This window comes from Tauraco erythrolophus, chromosome 6, assembly GCF_009769465.1.
Source record: "Tauraco erythrolophus isolate bTauEry1 chromosome 6, bTauEry1.pri, whole genome shotgun sequence".
NCBI lineage: Eukaryota > Metazoa > Chordata > Aves > Musophagiformes > Musophagidae > Tauraco > Tauraco erythrolophus.
In genome coordinates, this window is record NC_141470.1 from 64,182,882 (window position 1) to 64,207,013 (window position 24,132).

The window sequence follows — 24,132 nt, forward strand, 5'->3', positions numbered from 1 at the left end:
CACTTGTATAGTCTCCTACACGCTTAAAGTTGGATCAATATCAAAAGGCAAGTGTTAACTTAGTTAGAAATGAAACACGAGTTCAACAAATGTTCAGAGACGGCATGAAAACAGTGCCTGACACCACTCAGAAATGTATAAATTTTCTTGATACCTCAGTGCATTCCAGATTTAGCTGAAAAAAAAAGTAAAATCTACTAATTGTAAAATATCAAGCATTATAATTGTACATTTTAAGAATTTCAGGACAGTGCAGGATCCTAACTGTGACTGTTGGTCTGCGTTATCAGGCCACTGTTTTGCCCTTTAGTTCTCCCTAGAATGTGCAAGGTAGATAAAGCTGCATACTGAAGTATTAGGAATATTTTCAAGGCTCTTGTTGAAAGACTTCCTCATATTTAATATTTTCCACTGGTTAACCACAAACGTTAACAACAGAATATGTGTATGAGAATCTGAACAGGCACCTCCTCAAGAACTAAAAATTTCAACCGTAAGAATGGGCACTACATTATTCTCCTCAGCAGGGAATTTTTTTTTTTTCTGTACAGCTCAGAAGATAAAACTGATTCTGAATTCATATGAGGAAAACAGCTCGTCCAAAAATAAAAGCTTTTATGTTCTCAGTTTGGGTCAAAGTAAATTACTTGGTTTATTCCACATGTCCTTAGCAAAGCAGTAATTTCACCAATAATACTGGTGGACAAACTTTATCATAGGAAACAAACAGAAATAAGAAGTATTGCTTCTATAGTGTCCTCAAGGCACTGCTGGCCCATGCATTGTGGCAAAAATTCCTATGGATGTCAGCATGTAAAGACTTGTGTGCTGCAGTCCGCAGCCCGCAGCCGGTGTTGGGAACTTCTTGTTTGAGTCGGCGGCTAACTGCTAGCTGCCACCTTCTTGGTCTTTGCCACTATTACAGGTCTTTTGAGTGTCAGATGAATCTGGTATTTCTTTGTTTTCTTCTTTTGGACCTCCTTCCTGTGATTCTTTTGACATTTTCAATTTTATGCTGTCAGTCTTGTGATTAATGGATGAATTCATCCTGGATGAGTTTAATCTCCATCTTCTCAGACTCCTATAAAAATCTTTTCGGACGTTTTCACTAACCAGCACATAGATGATTGGGTCAGCAATGCTGTTTGTGGTGGCTAAACACAGAAACACTGTAAAAATCGAATATATATCTTTTTCAAATGGACACGAACAATTTTGATGAAACATAAAATATATGGATCTTATTAGTAGTACCACATGGTAGGGAGCAAAGCAGATCAGGAAAATGACAATAATGGCGATAGCCAGATGCTTTACTTTGTCTTTTTGGCGACAAGTCAAGCTGCTGCTTGTTTTTGTGCTTTGGAAAATTTTGTAGTTTGTGAAAATGAGAGTTGTGAAAGGTATGGCGAATCCAAATAGAAATCTAGCTAAGCCGAAAGAAGCCAATTTTATGTCAAGGGGCAAAGTCTCAAAGCAGGTCGTCGTCTTATTCGTATTGTCTGTATAATCTTCCATGTAAAATACTGGAGTGTGGATTATGGCGACGACAGCGAAGAGAAGACACACTATTATGATTGCCTTTTTCTGTCCTCTTCTCCCTCTTGATTCCAGAGCATACACCAGTGCCACGTAACGATCCACAGAAATGCAGCACAAGAGCAGAATGCTGATGTATATGTTGCAGAAAAAGATGAATCCTGTTACTCTGCAAGCGTTTACCCCCATAAGCCACCGGTGCCCTTCTTGCACGTAGATAATCCAAAGAGGCAAGGTACTTAGATACATCAGCTCACACAATGATAAACTGAAAATGTAGATGGCAATTACTTTATTCCTTTGGATTTGTACAAACGTAAGCAGGGAAGTTAAGCAATTTGCTGGAAGGCCTATGGCAAAAACGATGCTGTAAACTGCAACCAGAAGTGTCTTGCTGTCTTTGTAGGGAATTCCTGTGCAAGGGGAGCTGTTATTTGTCTCTGTACAAGTTTCCATTATTCTTTTTCCAGCTAGTGTTTCCTGAGAATCAGAAGACAAGGTGGAAAGTTAGCATTTGCACCACTCACTTAAAAACGTGTCAATAGAGGTTATGGTCCCACAGGTGCCAACAGGACGTGTTAGGGGAACAAGTGGGTTGCTCATCTTGGGGAAGCATCTAAGATACACAAATTTTCCAAGACCTCCTGTAGTGTCCTCTGGGAGTCAGGTCTGATTTACTTCCAGGAAAAAGTGCATTTCTTCACAAGGAATTTCTTGACGAAGGCATGCCTATTCACTAAAAGAGGGTATTGGGGACTGTCCCTAAACCAGGCTGCCTCATAAATAAGACAGAGCTGCTAATCAGTTACTGAAGTCACTTCCCAGAGGAAACTGAGGGCATTAATCTTCAATTTGTTTTTTTCAAACTGAGTAACGAAAAAAGCAAACAGTAGAGATTTCAGAGAGGGCCTTCCAAAAGAAGCTACCATTTACAGTCAGTCAGATGGGGGAACTGTCTGAAGCGGGTGGTGGTAGCTGTTCTGTCAGAGACTACCCAGCATACAGGAACAAGAACCTGGCTGCTGGTACGTACACCCACACTGTATTACAACATAGTGGTTTAGGTCTAGCTCATTCGTACTTCTCCCTCCTCTTAATGAATCACTGCAGCTGAACATAAACTTGTAGTGCTATACAACACCCACCAGAGTAAGCCAGTGAAACTGCCTACCACATCTGTTTGATGCCTCTGGGAAACAACAGGAAATAAGGGCAGTTAGAGGAAGTAAACAAGACCAAAGAGAAGGATATAGAAACATTTAAGAAATGAAGGCGAAGAAAATTAATGCTCTTTGAACAGGAGTGGATACAAAACCCTCCACTGTTCCAAGATGACTGTACACAAAAGCAGACCTGGCATTTGGTTAGTGTTAAGCAGTCCTGGGAGAAGCATTTCTTGCAAAGTCACATGATGATTTCCAAGCAAAAATCTTCTCTGAGTGAAAAGAGGAACATGGAGGTGGGTGCGCCATAATGATGTTGGGTGACCTTAAAAATTGTACTTTACTGCTATTTATGAGTTGAAGGTGTCCACTGTATAGCATCCTTGATTAAAAAAGGTCTTATCTGGCCTAATCTTTTGGGGATTCTCTTATGGGGTGGACACCTGCTCCAAGGAACAGTCAGCTAATTCCACAAAGAGGAGATGTGTTGAGTCCCTTCAGACAGAGGAGGGACATGAGCTTTCCTGGTCCACACTGTGCATGAGCAATTTCTTTAACCACTGAGTTCATGCAGGGGAGAAAGTAGTTTTTAGCAGCCTCTGAATGTTTATTTGTTGTTTGTTTGGGTCCATCACAAGCAGACCAAGGGGAAACAGTCTTCTCCCAGCGCAGTGGGATTGTCTCCTGCATCTCTAGGAATGTGGACAAGCTGGTGGGACCATTCCTTTCCCTCCGTGCGATTGGTTGGAGGAGCAGTACCTGGGGTGGCACACGCAGCTCCACCCTGAATGCCTAACAGAGCACCTCGATCTTGAAGGACAATCAGATCCCCTCACTTAGTTTAGTTACCAGATGATGAGAATGGCATGAGAAAATGGACACAGGTTGCGCTAGGCTGCGCGACTCTCACAGCAGCAGAGTACTAGCCACAGCCATAAACATCAAGAGATGATCTCCTGATCCACGCTGAGAGGTGTTGATTTCCATCAAGTACCTTAACACAGTCAGAGTCCACTCAATGGCTACAGCTTCGGAGTGAAGGCGTCCTGGCAAGTGAGCAGACGAGGCAGAGGCAGTGGCACCTGCCATCCCCGTTGGCAGCATAAGCCGTTGCCTGGGGTGAGGACGTTTGGAAAGGGGCCTCCACAGACAGAGGAACTGAGAAGGTGCTGTGTGCATGGAAGACGTACACCGTAGGGTGTGACCGCACTCTGAAACTACCTTCCACTTCCCCCTGTGACAAACCAGCTCGTGTGCTGACACGTTGAGGAGGGTTAGCAGGCAGCAGTCACCACGCTAGTTGGGCCAAAGTGTTTTGCCAGAGGGCCACATCCCTCCGCATCTGAGAATCGGACTGGAGGCTGGTGGGTATGTTGAAGCCCTCTCAAGGGGGTCTGAAGTTTCCTTTAGTTTCAAATCATAGAATCATAGAATCATAGAATCATAGAATCATAGAATGGTGAGGGTTGGAAGAGACCTCAAAGACCATCTAGTTCCAATCCCCCTGCCATGGGCACAGAAATCCTCCACTACATCAGGTTGCCAAAGCCTCATCCAACCTGGCCTTGAACACTTCCAGGGATGGGGCACCCACAACTTCTCTGGGCAACCTGTTCCAGTGCCTCACTACCCTCAATGTAAAAAATGTCTTCCTTATATCTAATCAAAATCTCCCCTCTTTCAGTTTGAATCCATTGCCCCTTGTCCTATCACTACATGCCCTTGTAAAAAGTCCCTCTCCAGCTTTCCTGTAGGCCCCCTTTAGGTACTGGAAAGCTGCTATAAGATCACCCCGGAGCCTTCTCTTCTCCAGGCTGAACAGCTCCAACTCTCTCGGCCTGTCTTCATAGCAGAGGTGCTCCAGCCCTTGGATCATCTTTGTGGCCCTCCTCTGGACCTGCTCCAGTAGCTCCATGTCATTCTTATGTTGGGGACTCCAGAGCTGAACACAGTATTCCAGGTGGGGTCTCACGAGAGCTGAGTAGAGCGGCAGAATCACTAATGTCCCATCTTAAGAGCAACTGGAGAAGAGGATCCTCACTGCTGTATGGGGAAGATGGCACGGTGCTCAGCAGGGCTGTTGCAAGGTTTCTGCATGAGAGGGTGAAACTTCACTTCGCTTCTTTCCTAGCAGTGAAAGTGTACTGATAGCTGGTGTTAACTTAGAAAAATGATGGTTGCAATAAGGGCTGGTGGTGACTCGAGTTTTCTGCTGCCTCGGGCATCTGCCACCCGTGGTGCATGAGGTGGAGCCTTCTCTGGGCCACCTACTGAACCACTGTGTAGAGGGGACGAAAAGGATGCTTGGTTTCAGGGTCAGCAGCAGTTTTCTGCCCAGACCTCACCTGGAGTGGCATACGAGAGGTTGACCTTGGCTCATACGTGTCTGACCGATGTGAGAGCTGCTGTAAACCTGCACACCAGAGTGGTCTTGGAGACCTCTCCTTCTAGAGTAAAGCACTGCAGTTGAATACATCTCGTACGTGGGGGACATGGTGACAGTCAAGGCAGGGACATGGCACAGTCACACGCCGTCTCGGTTACTCAGCGGCTGTCTACCCTGTGCGCCTTAACAGAAAAACCTTGAAGAGCCATTGAAGGTGCACTCTCCTCCCCTCCCCCTGGGCGTTGCATACTTCTTTTGGTCCTGTGTTTGAATATTCTCCTTTCTGCACTGCCTGCGCCTGCTGTTCACTGCTCATTGAGCGAAGGGATGCTTCTCCTGGAGGTACCTGTCTCGCCAGCGAGCAGCCAGTGATGGGGCAGGAAGGAAGCGGTAGAAGAGTTATTCCATAGACACATGGTTCCCAATATTTCTTTCTCTTGCCTCCTTCCTTTGCCTCCCCCCTTCTCGCTCTCCTCCAAGTCTCTTTCCTGTGCTTAGGACCCATGAGTGAGCCTCAGGAAGGAGATGCCTGTGGCTTTTCAAGCTGCTTACACGGGGCATGCTTTTTTCCCTTGGATTTTGGCATATGGCCTAAACCATGGGGCTGAGACTGAGCTGAAGAGACCTTCACCCTTAAATGACTGTCAGCTGCCAAGTGCAAAGCATCAACTGACAAAGTGCAGCCATAGGCGTGAAATTACACTTGTAGAGAAAGAAATGTGTGCTAAAGTCCTCTCCTGAAGGTCTGATGTGTCAGCTCAGGAACCGAGATCCTTCTCAGCAGTAGTGCTCTATGTCTCAGCCCCATATCAGGAAGGAGGAGAGGAAGACATCCGTGTGCTCCCCTCCCTCTCCTTCCCTTGGCTCTCTACCCTCTCCAGGGAAGTCTTCTGACCCTGGCCACTGCATCCAGCCCCAGTTCTGATCTTCACTTGTCTCTGCTCAGCTCTCTAGGCCTGCAGAGGGGTTTCTTCCTCAAACTGAAGATCAGAAAGCAGCACTCAGCAGACAATTTTGAAGTTTCTCCCTGTGACGTTGCCCCTCTGCAATTGAATGCACATTTTTATCCTCTTGTCAGGCTTTTAGAGTTTGCTGGTTTGACACTTGGCTCACACTGGAAGATTCCCAGTCCTGTCTTCTTCTGGGCTGTGATGGCTGTATCACCACGTCTCTTGAATGTAGCATTCTTAACTGTTGTCGAGGTTTAGGCTGGCCAGCAACTAAAGGCCATCCCCTCTAATCCTCTTCCCCAGGGGATGGGGAAGAGAATTAAAGGGGAAAAGGGAAAGAGATCCATAGGTTGAGATAAGAACAATTTAATACTACTACTACTAATATATGAATATATACATATGTATAATGATAATAATATACACAAGTGCTGCACAGTGTAATTGCTCATCACCCCTTGACCAAGGCCAGTCCTGTCCCAGACTAACCATTTCAAAACAGATAAGTCCTGATGCCGCAATCCTGGACAAGCGAGAGACCCAAAAAGAAAGTGAGAGAGAGAGAGCATTCCACGATTTCAAGAGTGAGAGCCCTGGAAGAGCAAAAGCCCTTCTTTCCAACTGACCCTCATTATAAAAATGGACATGACTGGGCATGACACTACATCATATGGAATACCTCATTGGCCAATTTGGCCCTCAATCCTAAGTTTAAGTTAAAATCACAAGGGGAGTTTTGAACCTTCTGTCCTGGCCATGCTTCCCCCTATCCTGTTGTGCTCCTGCACACTGGCAAGAACATGGCAGCTGAAAAGTCTGTGATGTCTCAGTGCCAACTATGAACATCAGGGCATTATCAACATTCTTCTCACAACGAGTCCCAGACTAAAACCAAAACACAGAGCTCTTCTAGCTGCTAAAAAGAAGAGCCAACTCTGTCTCAGCTGAAACCAGGACAACTGTACTGCTTTATCTAAAGAGGCAGCTGGTTCCCTTCGAGCACTTTGTTGTTGTCCCACCCTGGTGCAGGACTGAAGCAAGCTAATCTGCATCTCAGATATTCATTCAAATAAAAAATATTAATAATTATACAGCTGAAAATAACATACACCATGTCTGGGTTCATTTTCTGCTAATATTTTTGATGAACAATTTTAGTGATGGAAACATGAGTTGGAACAGGAGAACTTTAGAGATTTATCGCATCCGGCAATTTTCAAGCATTTATACAGTGTCAAACACAGCTGTGATGCCAAGGATGGGCGATATCCAAGAACGTATCTGTGAGGGACAAGCTGTTTCGATGCATTAGCTTTGATTACCTGCTTCAGTGCCCTATAGCTTTCAGTTGAGCAAAGCCTGTCCAAAGTAGCTGTTCTCACCTTCTGTGATCTATCCTCTTCTTCTAGGGTATGCCAGCCATTACTAGGTGCTACAAAAGGTCCTCACTGTGTTTTGCATCAACAGCTAAACGTATATTTAGCAGCACTCTGAGGCTTCTTGCTCCGTGAGACTCACTGCATGCAACAAACCGCAGTCAGCACGTACATGTTTTTCACCTTCGAGACGTGCAAAACACCTCATCTTCCTGGACAGAGACATCACCTCTGGCTCAGAGATTGCCTGAGCACAAATCACTGGAAGATGGGGTAATCCACTAAGGAAGATTTGCTGTGTGCCTGCTCTTCCCTGGACATCTGGTCTTGGTAGGGGTTATAGCCACAATATTGGGGTAGATAGGCCTAGCATTTCTCATGTTGTGTTATGTTCACGCTGTTGGATAAACAGATAATTATATTTCTTACTCCTAAAATAAAGTGTCTATGTGCTCTGATGTATTGAGACCTTATGGAGAGAAAACCCTGGAAAAGGGCAGGGGACCTGAAGATGCCTGTGTAAAAAGGGTTGTGGATGGAAGAAGCATGATGGATGGGAAATCTCTTTTTCTTGGGGTGTGGTGAGAAAGTAGCAGAAGTGTCATGCTGCAGAACCACCAAGCAGGGCTGTGAAACCAGATCAAGATTGACTGCCCTTTCTTCACCTTCTCTTTGATCCAGTGCACCTTGCATTCCTTGTGGCAGGTGGTCCAGATTTACCAGGAGTAATGAAAAGGTGCTCTTTCTCAGGCTTTCCTAGAAAGTGGCAGGTTCCAAATACCAAACTGGTGTCTGGTCTAGAAATCAGATCTTCCATCTTGTGGACATGGCCCAAACCACTGTTTTGTTGTGCAGGAGACCCTGCGTGATGGTCATCTGCCCTCCTCACTACCCAGCATCAGGGAACATTGAACTTTCCTACAGAGATGCCCTACACAGCTCATGGGAGATGAGACCATGAACACAGGATGCTGTGACGATGTGGTTTCACATCACAGCCATGGCAGAAGAACAGCCTGGCTGTTCTCTCTCCGCCTTGTCCCTGACCAGTAGGTCACCTGACCCTGCAGTGAATGTATACGGAGCGGTAAGCTAGCAGAAAACTTGTACCCATTTTTTGCCTGGGTCAGTTGTCCACCAGTTGACTTTTCTGAAGTGGCTCACAGGGTCAAAGCAGCACCAGCACTGGCACAAGGGAATTAGTAGTAAGTAGCACATGGCCAGGAGTGGCGCAGACAGAGGCAGGTGGAGACAGGGGTTGTACTGGGAGCAGCTCACCCATAGTGTCTCTGCTGACTATTTAGGGGTCTTTGCAACCAAGTTACCCAACTGGGCACCTCTGTGAATGCTGCAAGCCCTAAACAGAGCACTTTGGATAAGCAGTGCATCTGGCTGTTTGGGTCATGTGGAGGTGGACAGCAACTCTAACCACATCACTTTCTTCAGTTCTTTTGCCTTCAAAGTGTAACTGCTAAGCCCTGAAAAGCATGTGGACTTTTGTGAGTCTGTCCGTTGGCTTGGAGCTTATTGCTTCAGAGGGAATGTAAAGATCTTCACTGGAGTCTGGCCCCTAAATGGAGCAGAAAAGGGTCCTGGGAAGTGCAGAGACTTGACTTGGGGCTTCTGCTGCTCTTTTGGGCTAGTTGCATTAATATCTGATCTTCCCTCAAGAGACTGAAGTGTTTTTGCTAATACTGAGGTGTAAAGAGGAAGTGAAAATAAGGGGGAAAGCAAAAGGCTTCGTTTTGCCTTTTTTTTTTTTCCTTTATTTGTCTGTGAGCTACTCATGTAAAACCATATCAATTTCCAACAGAGAAGTTGGAGTGATAAAAATAATTCCTATTTGGAAAGGTAAAAAAGAAAATTGCAGATACGGTTACAGGGAAGAGAGGGAGAAGTCAAAAAAGCACAATAGTTGTACAAAGTACTGGTTGAAAGTCTTTGGATTAATTTATCTGAGATGCAGAGGGACAGAGAGAAAAAAGGTGCAGTGAAACCCATAACATGAGTACAATTAGGTCAGCAGAGCATACTATTTCATATATTTTTCATTTTCTAATAATTTTCTGGTCATCCTTCTATGCCAAGGATTATTGTTAGAGTTGAAAATTTTAAGGGGTTTATGTGGATATTATGAATAATTTAAAATAAAATCACCATGCTCATAATGCTTGAGATGAAAACAAACCAACCCTTCACGTCTTCCTTCCTGCCCCCAATATTTGGAAAGGATAACAATGGTTTTAAAGCATAAACCAGCCTTCAGTGAAACAAGATCTGAGTTTCTCCTGAGAGATTCAGCGTGCTTTCCTTAGTAGCATGTGGTACCATAACTATGTGACACAAGATTACTACCATGATGTCAGTCTGACCTCACAAATGTAGTATCGTAAGGCATCATTTCCCAGATATGCCACCTACAATATTCATCATCAGCAATGTCACTCCTCTTCTGAACCTAGCCTTCTCTTTCTCATGCAGAACCTATATTATTTGTCTGTAAACTTTATGAACTGTTAAGCTTTCCAGCCACCAGCTTTTGTGTCTGTTAACTCTAATAGAAAGTAACAAAATGCTGTTGATTATTTGCTCTGCTCTTCTTGAAAGTAAGAAAAAATGCTTGTGGTATCATTGTGGATAAAAATAGATTATGACCCATTAGCCCAGCAAGGCAGTGAACTGTTTTTTTTTTTTTTCCTTTTTTTTTTCCCATTAGTAATAAACAAATTAGTAGATGAAGTCACTCCTATAAGCATATCTCAATATACAAAGGAAAAGCAGCAATGGCTCCACTTAGTCACCCATCAGATCAATCATTTTTACTGACGCACACAAGATAGTGGGATTTGGAACTATATAGTTTCAAATTCAAATTTAATATAATATTATATATAAATATATAATTTTGAAACTATATAGTTTCAAAGGTCTGTAGAGAAAAAAGGGTGTTTTAAAGCTCCAGGACTGTACTGGGAATCTGATCTGAGCACAGCTCCATCTTAAATGGTCTGCTTCCATCCTAGCTTGATCAAAAGGAAACCACTGATGGGATGTGAATGCAAAGACAAAGCAGCTTTAATGCCGAGTTAAAAAATCCAAAAATCTCCATCTGATTTCTGAAAGGTGAAGCTGGCAAGTTTCTTGTATTTGCTAGATTTCTGTTTGAGTTTTAGCCTCTTTTGAACACTCTCCTGGCTGCTGTGGCCATGGAAAAGACTTAAGAAACAAGAAAGACCTCTGAGCAGCCATCTGCTGAACCAAGGCATGGCATGTGCTCTGTTTTGTTTACCAAATGTAGTCATCTGAAGTTCAGGTAGGTTTTTTTGCTAGAAGCAGGCACTTCTGTGTCAGCGGTTGCACTAATTGCCAAGTGCGAGACACCAGACAGAGCGCGCTGTGGTGAAGCAGGCAATCCCTCTGTTGACTACTGCTAGCTAAAACAAGCTATGGAGCATTTGTACGCTGAAAATAGCTGCTGTAAAGAACCAGCAAGACCTCGGAATTAGTTTTACAGCCTTAGTATATGTGCTTATATCTGCAATACTGCACTTATAAGCGGTCTTATTAAAAAAATAAGGTATTTGTTAGAAGAGGTAAGATATTCATCATTTGCCTTTCAGGAGGAGAACTCTGCAATTATTTTTCGTGAGAGAAAGGTGTTTGATTTATCTCATGATACACTGTTCATGGATGTGAACTCTCAGCAACTAGAGATTTTAAATACCTATGTGTGGGTGTTTACGTAGATCCACACATCCACTTCCCCCTTCCCACAATCTACAACCAAATGTACTGTTTTGCTAAAATGAGCAGCTGTGGTGTCAATGAGGTGAACTGTCATAATTCAGGGTTGACAAAGGACCCAGCTTAAAATATTGATCCTTCCATAAACTGAGTGTCCTATTGCCATGTTACACTACCTGGTGAGGGATTGCATAGGAGAGAAGAATGCTGGGTGGGTAAGAGACAAATGCGTAAACAAAAGCTCCTGATACAGGGTTTAAAATCATCTATTCAACACATCTAAAACTAGGTAAAACTACATACGTGCCATATGAAGTAGATGGGGGAAGTTCACAGGTGAAAAACAGGCCCCGAAATCCCCCCTTACCAGTGGACTTTTTTCCCCAGTCTCATGATGTGGAGGCCATGACTCATGATTTTGGGACTTTTGGACCTGGCAAAATTTCTCAGTCCTCCCTGAGAGCATCAGAGAGTGACTGTTGCAGGGCAGATTTACTCTCTGGTACCTAGCACCTTGTCTAGAAAAGGTCCTGCAGCCAGAGGAATGGCTTCATGGCCAGTAGTTATCAGGAACCCCAGAAATGCCATCATAAATTTGAGGCTAAACCATAGAGCCCATCAAGTCGAAAGGCTGAAGAGAGCATAGGTTTTGGAGCAGCGGCAGTGAAAGCAAACAGCTGAGATCAGCCCCAAGACCGATGAGTTTTGTGCTGCTGATTCGTACCCTCTTCTTCACACACGAAATCAGCAGGCACTTGTGCTCCATGCCTCCCTGAAGCTATCCAGGTTAATTGATAGCCTTGGCAGTGGGAGCTATTTAAATAAAGCTTCTGTCACTTGAGTGGCTCATTTGGAAACCTAACTGGCCAGACTTTCTTGCTGGCTCGTGTTGGAACTATGAAGTCTTGGAAGGAGTTGATGAGAGGGGGGATTCCCACGTACAGAGAGCTCCTGGATGTCAAAGCATAGCCAAGTGCTGGCAAGTTTGACACTGAGGGCTTATGTGTGGATGAATATTGTTCTAGACTCTCGAAAGAGCAGGCTGGGGTATGAGGGAGCAGCTGTTTTAAGAAGGCAAGGTCTGGCCATGCCGACACGCTGCTAGAGCTGAGTGTGTCTAGTTGACAGGTTTAAGGAAAATCCGACTTTTGGTAGCTGAACAAAGAAATGTCAAGACCTACGTTCAAACCCCAAGGTGTGTCCCTAAAAAAGAGGTGTTTTGTCACCTTCTAGAATTTAGGGTCTCCCCAGCAGCTACTTAGGGACACCTTCCTCCTTCTTCTGGGCTTCAGTCGTGCCAGCCTTCAAACAGGATATTCCTGCCAAACCTCTGGCACCTCCACTTAGAAACATACTAGGAGCCACAGAAAGACCTGTACTAGAGCCATTTTCATCTCAAACTATCATGACTCAAAATCACCTCTGAGGCAGCAACTGTTCACCTGGAGATGCTGGAGATTTCTGGACTGAGGCCATACATCACCTCACCCTCCAGTGAATGCTGGCAGGTGGCCACCTGTGACACCTGGACCAACACAAGGCCTAAGTAAAGACCTGTGAGTCTGTGCAGGAACAAACGAAGGACAATCGCAGCCACCCTGTGACCGAGAGAGAGAGACTTGTCCCTGCCAGGAGGAGAATCATGTCCAGGAGTGTGAACGTTCAATCTCATGGCAATCAGTGTGGGAATGGCATAGCTGCACCTACGGCTTGTGGTAGCCCTCAGCTGGCACCCAGCATCTCCGTGCTGCTGAACCCACAGGGGCTGTAGGACCTTGGGCTCTGCTGCTGCCACACGTGAGCAGAGCAATGTCGTTGTAGTAGAGTCAGGTGGAGGGCATGTGTTTTAGTCACCATGCAGCTATGCTACTTCGTGGTGAGCTGCTTTGCTTGTTTGTAAGTTGGCTGTGGATTGTGGCTGGCCAACGTCTCTGTTTGTTTCCCTATATTGCTTTGTTTACACTAATGGTCAAGGGCTGTGTCTGACCGCAGCTTGGTCCTGCGTGCTGCTGGCCTGTCACTGCTAAGCCCTGCCCAGGCTCTGTTCTCCATGGCTGACCTGGTCACATCCTGCCCGCCTGTCATCACCTGGGTCTGTCTTTCCCTATATGTCATCTCTGCATTGCCATGGTTTGTTCCCGCCTTTCACTGTCCCGCTGCTGATTTCCTTGCCTCTCTCCCAGATCAGTCAGTGGTTTTCAAACCACTGCTGTCCCAGGAGATCCACAAATGGTAATGCATACCTCTTTTGTCACTCAAGTTCCCCGTGGAAGCCAGAGGATGCTGGCTCAAGGCACGAGTGTCCAGGCAGGACTGCCATCAGGAGCTGCACTGTGCTGGTAGCATCATCAGTATTAAAGAGGTTGCTGGGGAAAAACAGGGCAAAAAGATGCCCAAAATAGCTTCGTGACCTGCCAGACTTGGGCTCACTGACATAATGCTTGTCACTGAGAAGTCTAGCTAATTTGCCCTCAAAGTTGTACTTTGGTCTAAACCGAATATGTCTCAGCAGGTGGGATCCACAGCCTTGTGAAAACCACAGTGCCTTCTATACTTAAAACAATCCTATTTTTAACAGAGCAGTTAAAGATGGTATTTACAAGTGCTCTAAACTCAGACGCTAGTATTTCCTCCTTTTCCATTTACTGTGAAACTCAATTTCTTTCTTTCTTCTTGTCCTATGATTCACTCTCAACGAATAGGAGAACTACTGTTCTCTTTTTTTGCCGTGTGGATCACCTCCTATAGCTGGATAGCTCACATACCAGCAGCAGGGTTTTCCCCTTAAGACCTTAGTTATACCAGTGAAAACTGTGACACTTGAAGCTTCCGCTTTGCACCTACATGTGTCTCTGATGCCTCTGTAAGCTGACTTACGTCTGCTAAATCTCCTGTAGTGTCTTGACCAAATCCTCAGCTGTGGTCTCTTCTGGCTGTTTGTACATCTACCACAACGAGCATCTCATTCTTGGTTGGAACCCTTAGAGTCTACACTGGAAGATATTGATGTGAAAATCTCAGCTACCAGATATTCCCCAAAGTGTCCTTCTTTAGGGACAGCAAAATCATACGTTGTTTCCAATACACCCTGTGCTGAATTTCCCACTTCTCTCAGACATTTCCATGCCGGTCAGGCCCTGCTTGCCTGTGCACTGGTACAACCCACTTCCAGGTCCCAGACTCAATGCTGAACCCTTTGTTTACAGACTTAAGTGGGTTATTTCGTCCTTGGAGAATGTTTTTGTCACATGCTGTGCTCCACCAACAGCAGCAGCCGGGTCTGAACCTTAGACATGTTTGATAGCATGTATCTGCACTAAATACCCTGCTTTAAAAATAGCTTTGATTTATGAAAGCAGATAAGATTAAAGTAGCAGTAGTCAAAGAGACAGATTCTGTCAAGCCTGATGTTATCTACAGAAAGCAGCTGTAAAGATGATGAGAATTCTGCCAGTATGGTGGGATCCTTGACTACTTTTTCCTCCACTGCTGTTATAGCCCCAGCATAAGAGGCAGGTCTAAGCAAAAACAGCATTTCCTCCTTATACACTGGCCCCAAAAGGGTTCAGTTTAAAGCAGTGATTTTCACATAGTTAGGCACACTGCACTCAGGTGGCAATAGTATGTGGCAGTGGGATGTGAGGTGTCTATCTGTTGAACCCTGCCAGACCTGTCCTGGTTCCATGCGTGAGACACACACAGCAACCCTGGAGCCAGGAGCAGCATGGAGATATCCAGATGTTTTTGCACAGGGAGCTGAGTCTGTGCAGGGAGGGAAAAGGGGTAAACAGTGAAAAAACAACCTCAGGTGGAAATGGGACAACACTAGATTTGGCACTGAACTCCTCGTTGCTAATTACACCCCATGGCACACTGAGAACACAATAGGTGTGAACTAAGTATCAAGAAAAGTCAAGCAAAACCTGAGCTTGTGCTGAGCTCAGGCCAGATGTACAGGCAGAGTCACAGCCAGCAGCCACAGAAACCTGTCCTCATGTTGTCTGGCGCAGCAGTTACTGCAGCCGCCACTCCAGCCACGTTCCTGTTGCATTGGGACCACAACTGCTAATGTGAGCAGTGGCATGACCCTCTTTGTAACTGCAGCAAGACTGCTCTCTGCTTCCTCTCTCCCAGCTCTTTCTGTTTTTGGAAACACTGACTTATGTGCACTTTTGCAGCTTATTGTATACAAAAAAAAAAGGAACCTGGCTGGGAGGGCAAAATCATTCTGCACAAAGCTGTGAAATTTCCATTTCAGCTCTGAACCAGGACTGAGCTTTGTCAGGGCAGCCTGAGATAGTTGAAACGCTGCCTTCAGGCACTTCTACTTTGACAGCAATGCTATTTGTGTGATCATGATGAGACTATAAGATCAATGTCTCCCCAAGAGGCATGGAAAATGCTGAACCTGAAAGAGCTGTCTGCAGTTTCAGGCAGAAATCTGTACAGAGGGGGTGCTCATTTCAAACTGTAGGTATTTGTTTAAATGCAGTGTCCTGTGTACAGAACTGTGGAATAGTCCTCAGAAGAAAATCGACTTTGCCCACTGAGTGCTAAAAAGCAGAATAGATGGGGGCTTTTTCTTCTTCTCCCCTCTGCCTCCTCAAATGAGGTTGCTGGAAGTTAAGGAACTGCTGGTTTAGAGGCAGCAGCTGATCTAAATGGGATTATGGGAAGGGCAGGTTAAAACTCCAGCCCTTGGATGATCTTCATGGCCCTCCTCTGGATCCACTCCAGCAGCTCCATGTCCTTCCTGTGTTGGGGGCCCCAGAGCTCAATGCGGTACTGCAGGTGGGGTCTCACGAGAGCTGAGTAGAGGGGCAGAATCACCTCCCTTGACCTGCTGGCCACGCTCCTTTTGATGCAGCCCAGGATACGATTGGCTTTCTGGGCTGCCAGCGCATATTGCCGACTCATGTTGAGCTTCTCATCAACCAACACCCCCAAATCCTTCTTCTCAGGGCAACTCCCAAAATATTTGGCAAAAAAAAAGATCTAAACTCAGTCTCCACATTTCTGAGTGCCAGAGATCAACTGTACTGTTTGAATAAAATCTGGAGAAAAAGAAGAAATGTACTGTATACAATTGATGAGAGAAAAGGCTGGATGTGAATTCTCCTTATGGTCTACCAAAGGAAGCCCAGCATTCGTGTTTTTAATATAATTATGCATTCATGCCTCATGCTCTGCAGTAATAATTAAATCTAACCTCACAGCAACCTGTCTCCTGTCAAAATCCTTCAATCCTAATTATCACCTATCCCTGACTGGAACGAAAATTGTTTTGTACGAGACAAATATGTTTTTTTATAGGAAAGGGAATTCATAAGAAAGACAGGTAACGAAGACTCCATCAGCTGCAGTGAACTCCAATTAACACACACACAACCACACTTTGTGTCTGTTACATCAGTCACAAGGAGATTTAGGCTATGGTGAAACATCAACCGAGTCTGCATTTCTGAAGCACAAACGCACAGCATGGAGAAGCAGTAATCAAAGCAGAACAAAGCTAAATGTTGCTAAGTAAGAGTAATGCCTGACCTCAGGGACAGAAATCACTTCTTTTTTCTTCGGCTTTTGCAGAGGAGACGATGAAGTGCTCCAACTCGCGCCGTGCCGTGCTCACAGACTGCTCTGTAAAACTCCAGGAAGTTGCTAACGATACTGCGTACAGTCATAAGTGGCGTGAGCTAAAAGCAAGTAGAGTGCTGATGACTTCATCAGGCTCCCAAAGTGTGTCACTTGTAGTTAGGTGCACACTTATAGATAAGGAGGTGATTGGAATACCCCAGCCTCGAAGACCTTAGTCCTGTCATCACTTGAGAAAGTCATTGTAAAAAGACATCTATGGCAAGGAATATCCGTGGGGAAGATCTGCTCCTGAAAATATACTGAAAGAGTGAGAAGAGGCAGAAGAAACTATTCAGTAGTTACTGTAAGTAGAGGAAAGGGGAAAAACAATGGTCAGGACAGGAAAATGTGGAATTAGCAGGAAGACAGAGGAATAAAGAACATTGTGTTGGTGGGTCTATGTGTAAGTGCAGCCCAGAGACTGAGGGCTAAAAAGTTTCTACTGAGCGGAGCACACAGGACATCAGAGTTTCTGCCACATTGCTGCAAGTCAAAGGTTTCAAAAAGTCTTCTGAAAGAGCCTGTTCTCATTGCTGTCTCCTGTATTACTTTCAGATACGAAACAGTGCCCACGCTCTTGCACAGCAGACTTGAGATCATCCATGCATCTTTGCTGCCTTTTGCAAGTCAGTGGACAAGCAACCCCGGTGGCGTTTTGGGAGGGAGCCTGTGAGAAAGGCCGTACTTCCCACCCCCTGTGCCAAACCACACAGTACAGCTCAGTTTGGGGGAGTTTAGGCTATTACTCTTTGACTCCAGCCCCCATTTAATCTATCCTTCTTGCTGTGCCAGCAGGGCTGGGAGACATGCCTAGGTATGCTTGGGGTCTCTGCTGGGCACGTGTAGCTGTGGCACGATGAGCTGCCACAGCTGGCTGGTGGAGGAAGCAGAGACTGACCAGGGCAGTCAGAAATGCAGCAAAGAGAAAAGAAAGCCTTAACAAGGGAAGTGGTTACTTACAAATTCTATCACTTCTACAGGGGTGAGATGACGTAGGTTCAGCTCTTGTAACTGCCAGACTCCCATTTGTGACCAGAAGTTGCATTTCTTGGACTCCTGTTCTGGGTGTGCACTTTAATCATTGTGCTAACATGCCCTGGAAGGACAAGAGACCAATAAACTGCCCCAAACCCTACTGGCTTGGGCTGCCAGGCTCTGTCAGGAACTGGGTGCCTGCAGTAGGTGCTTATTCCTTGTTTGTACAGTGGAGGTAACACTCTGGGTGCTACACATACATTCACTTGACTAGGTATGAAATGGTTACGTATTTAAATGGATGAGGGCCAGTATTAGAGCGTGATAGAAGCAGGTGGTGATGTGAGGGAAAGACCGCTCTGGTACCAGTCGCGCTAGAAAAGGCTGAGAATGCTGAAGAAGATGAGATGGTGGTTTGAGCAGCTTCGAGAAGAAGAGTTCATTTGCAGGAGTTCCTTAATGGCAAAGAGTGTTGATGTGAAGGAGCGTATGAGCTTTATTAAGTGTCCTCGCTCGGGCTTTAAGTAAAGGAGAAAGAAGTTCTCATAATATTGTTGCCAGCCTAGACCTTGTTTGTGAGACCTGTTCCATGTGTCGTTGAAGATGCTGTGTGTGACTCGGTGAAAGCGAGTTATGACCAGATTTATTAAGTTTTCAGGCAACTTCCGGATCAACTTCTACCAATTCCACCTGAGGTGAAGTGCTTACAGCACCCCACGAGGGTCTGTCAGTGCTTGCAGACTGCTGAGGGCTTAGGTAGGACAGAGAGGAACTGGGTGGCAACCTAAGGCAAGCAGATAACTGAAATTACTTTTAATAGCTGCATTGAAAAGGTAACATTTTTTTCTGGAAAATTAAAGGAATGCTTGGCATATACTTTCATTCTGGAGTGAAAAAGTTACTTTAGTTCAGTTCTGCTGGATCGAGTTTCTGGGAAAAGGTCTTTCTGTGAAGAGCAATTCATTCTCAGGGTCCAGAAAGAGCTGGGGAAGAAGAGGCTGAAGCCAGCTTGGTAGCCTCCATCTGTGGGAGGACAACAGGTGAAATTTCTGTCTGTACCAGCTCAGCCTGGCTGGACATAGTGCTGGACCCAGTCTGTGCACTGCTCCAAACCCATGATTTCATCTTTGTCTGCATAGATATCAAACCCAAAGGAAACCATGAAGAAGAATAAGAATGTTTCTGAAATGACTAGAACTGATTTCTCTGTGTAGATGACCATTCTGCATTCAGAGATGTGGGACAGAAAACAGGAGAGTGCTCTCCATCCTGAAGAACTGGAGTTTTCATAGAGACTATGGGCTCCTCTGTGGTGTTTTTGATGTACTAGATCACAGTTCCCATTTGGGTGCAGTCAACTGTGCAGTCAAATACCTGACTGATTATGCTCCCTGTGATGCTTACTTGCATGCACTGATACAGGACTTAGGATATTCAGAGTCACAAACACATTTACCAACTAGACTTTATGGAGAAATATTGAAAATTGTGTGGTCCTCCATAGAGGAATGGAAGACAACATGTCTCTGTTCCCTTGATTCTTCCAGACAGACCTGAAAAACATTACTATTTAGAGTCACTACTGCTTCATGTTTCTTTCAGTAATATGGCCCAAATCAACATCACCCACAATCATTGCCCTGGCAATCTGAAGACTCATTCCAAGATTCCACATTGGAAGATGCTTTTAAAAACTTCTGACAAGATATTCTGTGACTGGAGAAGAAAACAGAGCTAGCGCTTCCATGAGTGACAAAACCAAACCAAAAGTTTCAAGTAAGTTTACTCAGCAGAGATAATGCAAGCAGTACAGCAATATAAATTCTGGCCTGAGTTGTATTGTACTGATGTCATACGCAGGCAGAAAAAAGATCAGATAAAGAACCATTTATAGCAGAAGGCATTTATAGCAGAAACCCTCTGGCCTCTGTCTAAATTCAGTTGAAGTAAGTGGAAATGATTCTTTGAGCTGCAGTGAGTTTAGATTGGGCATTTTGAGCATATTTTTTTTTCTACCTTTCAACTGCTGGGTGCTATTTAGATAGTTGCCTTTAAGGTAGCATGTTCAAGCAAGTTAAGCTCCATATGAGATGTCTTCTCAGCACTCTTCGTTATTTTCATATTGGGGTACAGTGACTGTCCAAAGAATAAGGGAGAAAAGAGTCCAGCTTTGTTTAGCTCACTGCTGCATAACGCATCTTTTTGGGGGATTTTCATTGAATCATAGAATCATAGAATGGTTTGGATTTGGAAGGAATCTCAAAGATCATCTAGTTCCAACTCCCCTGCCATGGGCAGGGACACCCTCCACTACACCAGGTTGCTCAAAGCCTCATCCAACCTGGCCTTGAACCCTTCCAGAGATGGGGCATCCACAACTTCTCTGGGCAACCTGTTCCAGTGTTTCACCACATTCAGAGTGAAGGATCTCTTCCTTATATCTAATCTAAATCTGCCCTCTTTCAGTTTAAAACCATTGCCCTTTGTCCTATCACTGCACGCCCTTGCAGGAAGTCTCTCTTCAGCTTTCTTGTAGGCCCCCTTTAGGTACTGGAAGGCTGCAATAAGATCTCCCTGGAGCCTTCTCTTCTGCAGACTGAACAACCCCAACTCAGCCTGTCTTCATAGCAGAGGTGCTTCAGCCCTCGAATCATATTCATGGCCCTCCTCTGGACCTGCTCCAACAGCTCCATGTCCTTCAGAGCTGAATGCAGTACTGCGGGTGGGGTCTCAGGAGAGCAGAGCAGAGGGGCAGAATCACCTCCCTTAACCTGCTGGCCACACTTTGGATGCATCCAGGATACGGTTGGCTTTTTGGGCTGCAAGTGCACTACTGCCATGCTGCTCTACTGGCTCAGCTCTGCTGCTTCTGCTGCACTTGCAGCCCAGGTTGTAGCCTTTTGACAGATACGTCTGGCTCTCTTTTTATAAAAACCTCCCTTCATACTCAGAAACTATAACACCCACAAGGGTAAAAAGGCTGCAGTTGCTAGTGCATGAGGGAGGAAAAGGGTGGGGTTCAAAGAACACACATTTCTGATTTTACTTTTACAAACTCAAAGCAACAGCAGTGTTGGGCCAGCACCTGAAGTTGGTTTAACCTTAGCAAACTCAGATGGAAGAAACAGTTGCGCATCTCTAGCATGGTCTACACTCCTGAGCAACCACACCTATCCTGTGGTGCAAACATACAGAAATTCAAGCTGATTTTGCACCTTCTCCGCACAGCGCTGTAATTTCAAGCCTCACTTTGTTTTTAACTTGGAAGGCTTCTACGAAAGAATGAAAAGCTGATGAAATTGCAGTATTTCAGTATGTTTTAAGGGGATGATTTACTGAGAAGTTATGACTCTCTAATGTGGCTACCCAGAAGTCCGTGCTACTGCATGGCACTTTTGGTTTTGGTTATTATATCTCAAGTTAATACAAAAACTGTGTCAACCATGCAGATACAGTAATGAAATTTGTCCTCTTGTTTGAAATCCCCAGTGAGGTGAACAGCTGAACGACAGGGAATTGGCATACACGGAGTTAAGTGCCTTGGACAAACCTGTGTTTTCAATCAACCGAATCCCACTCAAACACCTCTGCCATATATCCAGCAGGTTTTTTTTTTCGCTCCTGTTGTTTTCCCCTTAGCCTCCAACGGGTTGCTCTGCAGCTACGCTTCACCAAGCTGATACGGCAGAGATTCAAAGGGCTCTGGTGTTTACATTGCATCAGCCCCTAGGACGGTCAGGGAGCCTTGCTGCCAGCTTTCCATGGCAAAGACCCCAGCAGTCCGCCTTGGAGACCAGCACCAAGCCCTTGGAGGGTGAGTAGCTTTAGGAAGCTTGTGCCCTGCTAAGGGAAACTGCCTCTGAACTGGCAGGTGCCTGTGGGTTGCCTGTGACACGTCTGCCCTGGGACTTCGTTGCTGAGGGCACCTTAGAGAAATGCCACAGACAGGAAAGCAGGAAACGTTTTGTAGAGCAGAGATAACATTGAAAATAATAGTCTGTAAATGGTTTGATTTACTGATTTACATGTACAGGAGCTGCCATGTAAGCATCACAGGAAAAGGAAACGAGACGGAGGAGGAGTGGGAGGAAAAACGCAATAGGACAACAAAACAGGTTGGCAGATTTCATTGGGGACAGGACTTCATGTCCTGGATTTTCTCCTGAGCAGTGTGTTGTGGAGGTCTGTGATCACACATGAACACGGAGGATGTGAGTCTTTTAATTCAAAAGGAAATGTCTGTATTTATTTAACAAGATGGGCAACTTGCATCATCTTGGGATTCTCCTGCAGCAGGAATTACGTCTTGTATACAACTGGAATCACCCTAGACATGCTGGCCCTTATCTAGAGCAAAACAGTACCTGTGCCACAGATCTGAACTTCAACACCTCTGTGTGATGGAGAAGTGGTTGCAGAGCAGGCATATGATGGTAGAGTTGTCCCTCTGTGCTCCATTTCTCAGACTTTGTCAAAAGCCCGTTTTGCAAGAAGACCTCAGGGGTCTATGTGACTTCCTCGTGAGGTGAACCCCCCCCATGATGTGAGCCTTAGCAAGCCGTGGGAGACACATCTCCTGCCAGCAGCATCTATCTCTGTAAAAGCATCAGGGAGAACCTCTCTGCACAACTGTTTTTTTTGAGCCTTTGCCAGACATTTTGTGATCTACCTGACTGACTCAATGGAGGAGCTCACAAAGTTGCTCAGGCTCTACTTTACAATTACTTGTTTCTTTATTTTGCACCGCTTTATTTGTGTCACTGACTCCAGTGGGGAAACTGAGGCTCGTATGTGGGTGAGAACCTGGGTGATGATACCACTCTGCAGGGGCCAGGGCATGAAGCCATGAAACCTCCTTCAAAGTTAAATGGTTACCTCTGATGCCTGTCTTGAGACATCTTCTCTGAGTCTCGAGGGATGCTGGTGTATGTGAATGGCCCTTCCAGTCTCTGCTGCTGTATTGCCATGAGCAACTTAATGCTTTGGAGAAAGGAAAGGGCCTGATGAAGATATATGACTTTCAGACTTCAACTGAAGTGAGAGATTTAGTGGGGCATGTATCTTGAGATATTTGCTTCACTTTTTCTCAAATAAATTCCCCGATACAGTCTGAAAAAAAAAAAAAAGTATGGTCTTCCTCGAGATTTCTAGCTATGCATACACACTGAGGGGAAAAAACCCAAACTTTTTCCCCTCCTGTCCCACCAGTTTTTCAGATCCTCTTACTCCATCATAAAGATGGAACAGACAACAGAAAAATCTACTGGAAATCACCCTTGAAATTGCTGACTTTTGGGTTCTGGCACAATTTCTCAGTATAAATAGATCTTCCTATAAATTGGTCTTCCTATAGACACCCGGGATTTTGGCTTGTGCTCAGCAGTTTCCATTCACTTAAACAATGAATTTACAGCCTCATTTTCCAAACATTATTTCCATGCCCTACTAGGTGCTGGGAATGTATTTTTTGAAGATGCATTTGTGAAGCAACCATATTAATTGGAAAGATTCTTCAACATTAAAAGGCATCCCTTCCATCATCTTTTCTCCTGACACTATAGCAGCTTCAGTCATTTTGTAAATAGAGCTATACATGGAAAGACAACTGGTGTAGCTTCTCCTGGTGCTGGTGTAGTACAGACATACTGTAACACATGAGACTGGAGGCAGGAAGGCTGTCTACCCTGCGGTCTGTGATGCGTGAGAGTGATACCTGAGTTAGCTTTTCTAGAGTGAGTTCGCAGCGTGGAAGCAGGTGGACCTTGACACCACAAAGCTCTGTGTACTCCATGTTACCCAGATGTGGGATTTTTTTGCATGAAACTTCAGTGCAGACAAGCCTGCAGGCTTCAACGTTTTAAGAAATGCAAATATCTGATAATTCTCCACCAGCTTTGGTAGAGTATGTGGCCAAATAACAGGAAGGAAACAGATGCAACTCAGTTCTGGACTGGTCTTGTGGGATCTTTTCATTAATCTCATCTCTGAGTCTTCATTTTCTCTATTTAAAAAGACAGCTGCGATGTCTACTTCCTTTGAAGATATTTTGAGATGAAGTGGCAAAAAGATACTGTATGAGACCCAGGTATTATTGCAAATTAAAAAAACATATAGATATCTACATGTAATGAACATGCATGAAATTCACAGAATTCTACAGAACTAAATGCCAAGACTCCTGCTGACCTGACTGGGCAAAAGCGTCATGGTGAGCTGTGCCAACATCACGGCTCAGATACTAGGCAAACAGAACCCAGACTGGCAGGAGAAAGGCAGGTTGCAGTCCAGCTGCATCCTGGAGCTGCAGCTTGTGGAATACATACAGCAGACATATAGGGCAAAATTAAGCACGTCTTGTTAGGCTC

At 45.0% G+C, this 24,132-nt stretch overlaps 1 protein-coding gene across 1 annotated transcript; it reads right to left on the reverse strand.

Moving 5' to 3' along the window:
- Positions 1-416: 416 nt before the first annotated feature.
- On the reverse strand, positions 417-16,752 carry GPR132 (G protein-coupled receptor 132). The gene is made up of 2 exons (XM_009978968.2): positions 16,721-16,752; positions 417-2,019 (listed from the first exon to the last, which is right to left on the reverse strand). Exon 2 carries the CDS (start codon positions 1,993-1,995, stop codon positions 889-891), a length of 1,107 nt encoding a protein of 368 aa, XP_009977270.1. The 5' UTR covers positions 1,996-2,019; positions 16,721-16,752; the 3' UTR covers positions 417-888.
- Between the last annotated feature and the right edge of the window lie 7,380 nt (positions 16,753-24,132).

What these genes read in the sequence shown, in the direction of transcription:
- GPR132 (XM_009978968.2), bottom strand. Translation starts at nt 1,995, where the DNA reads ATGGAAACTTGTACAGAGACAAATAACAGCTCCCCTTGCACAGGAATT.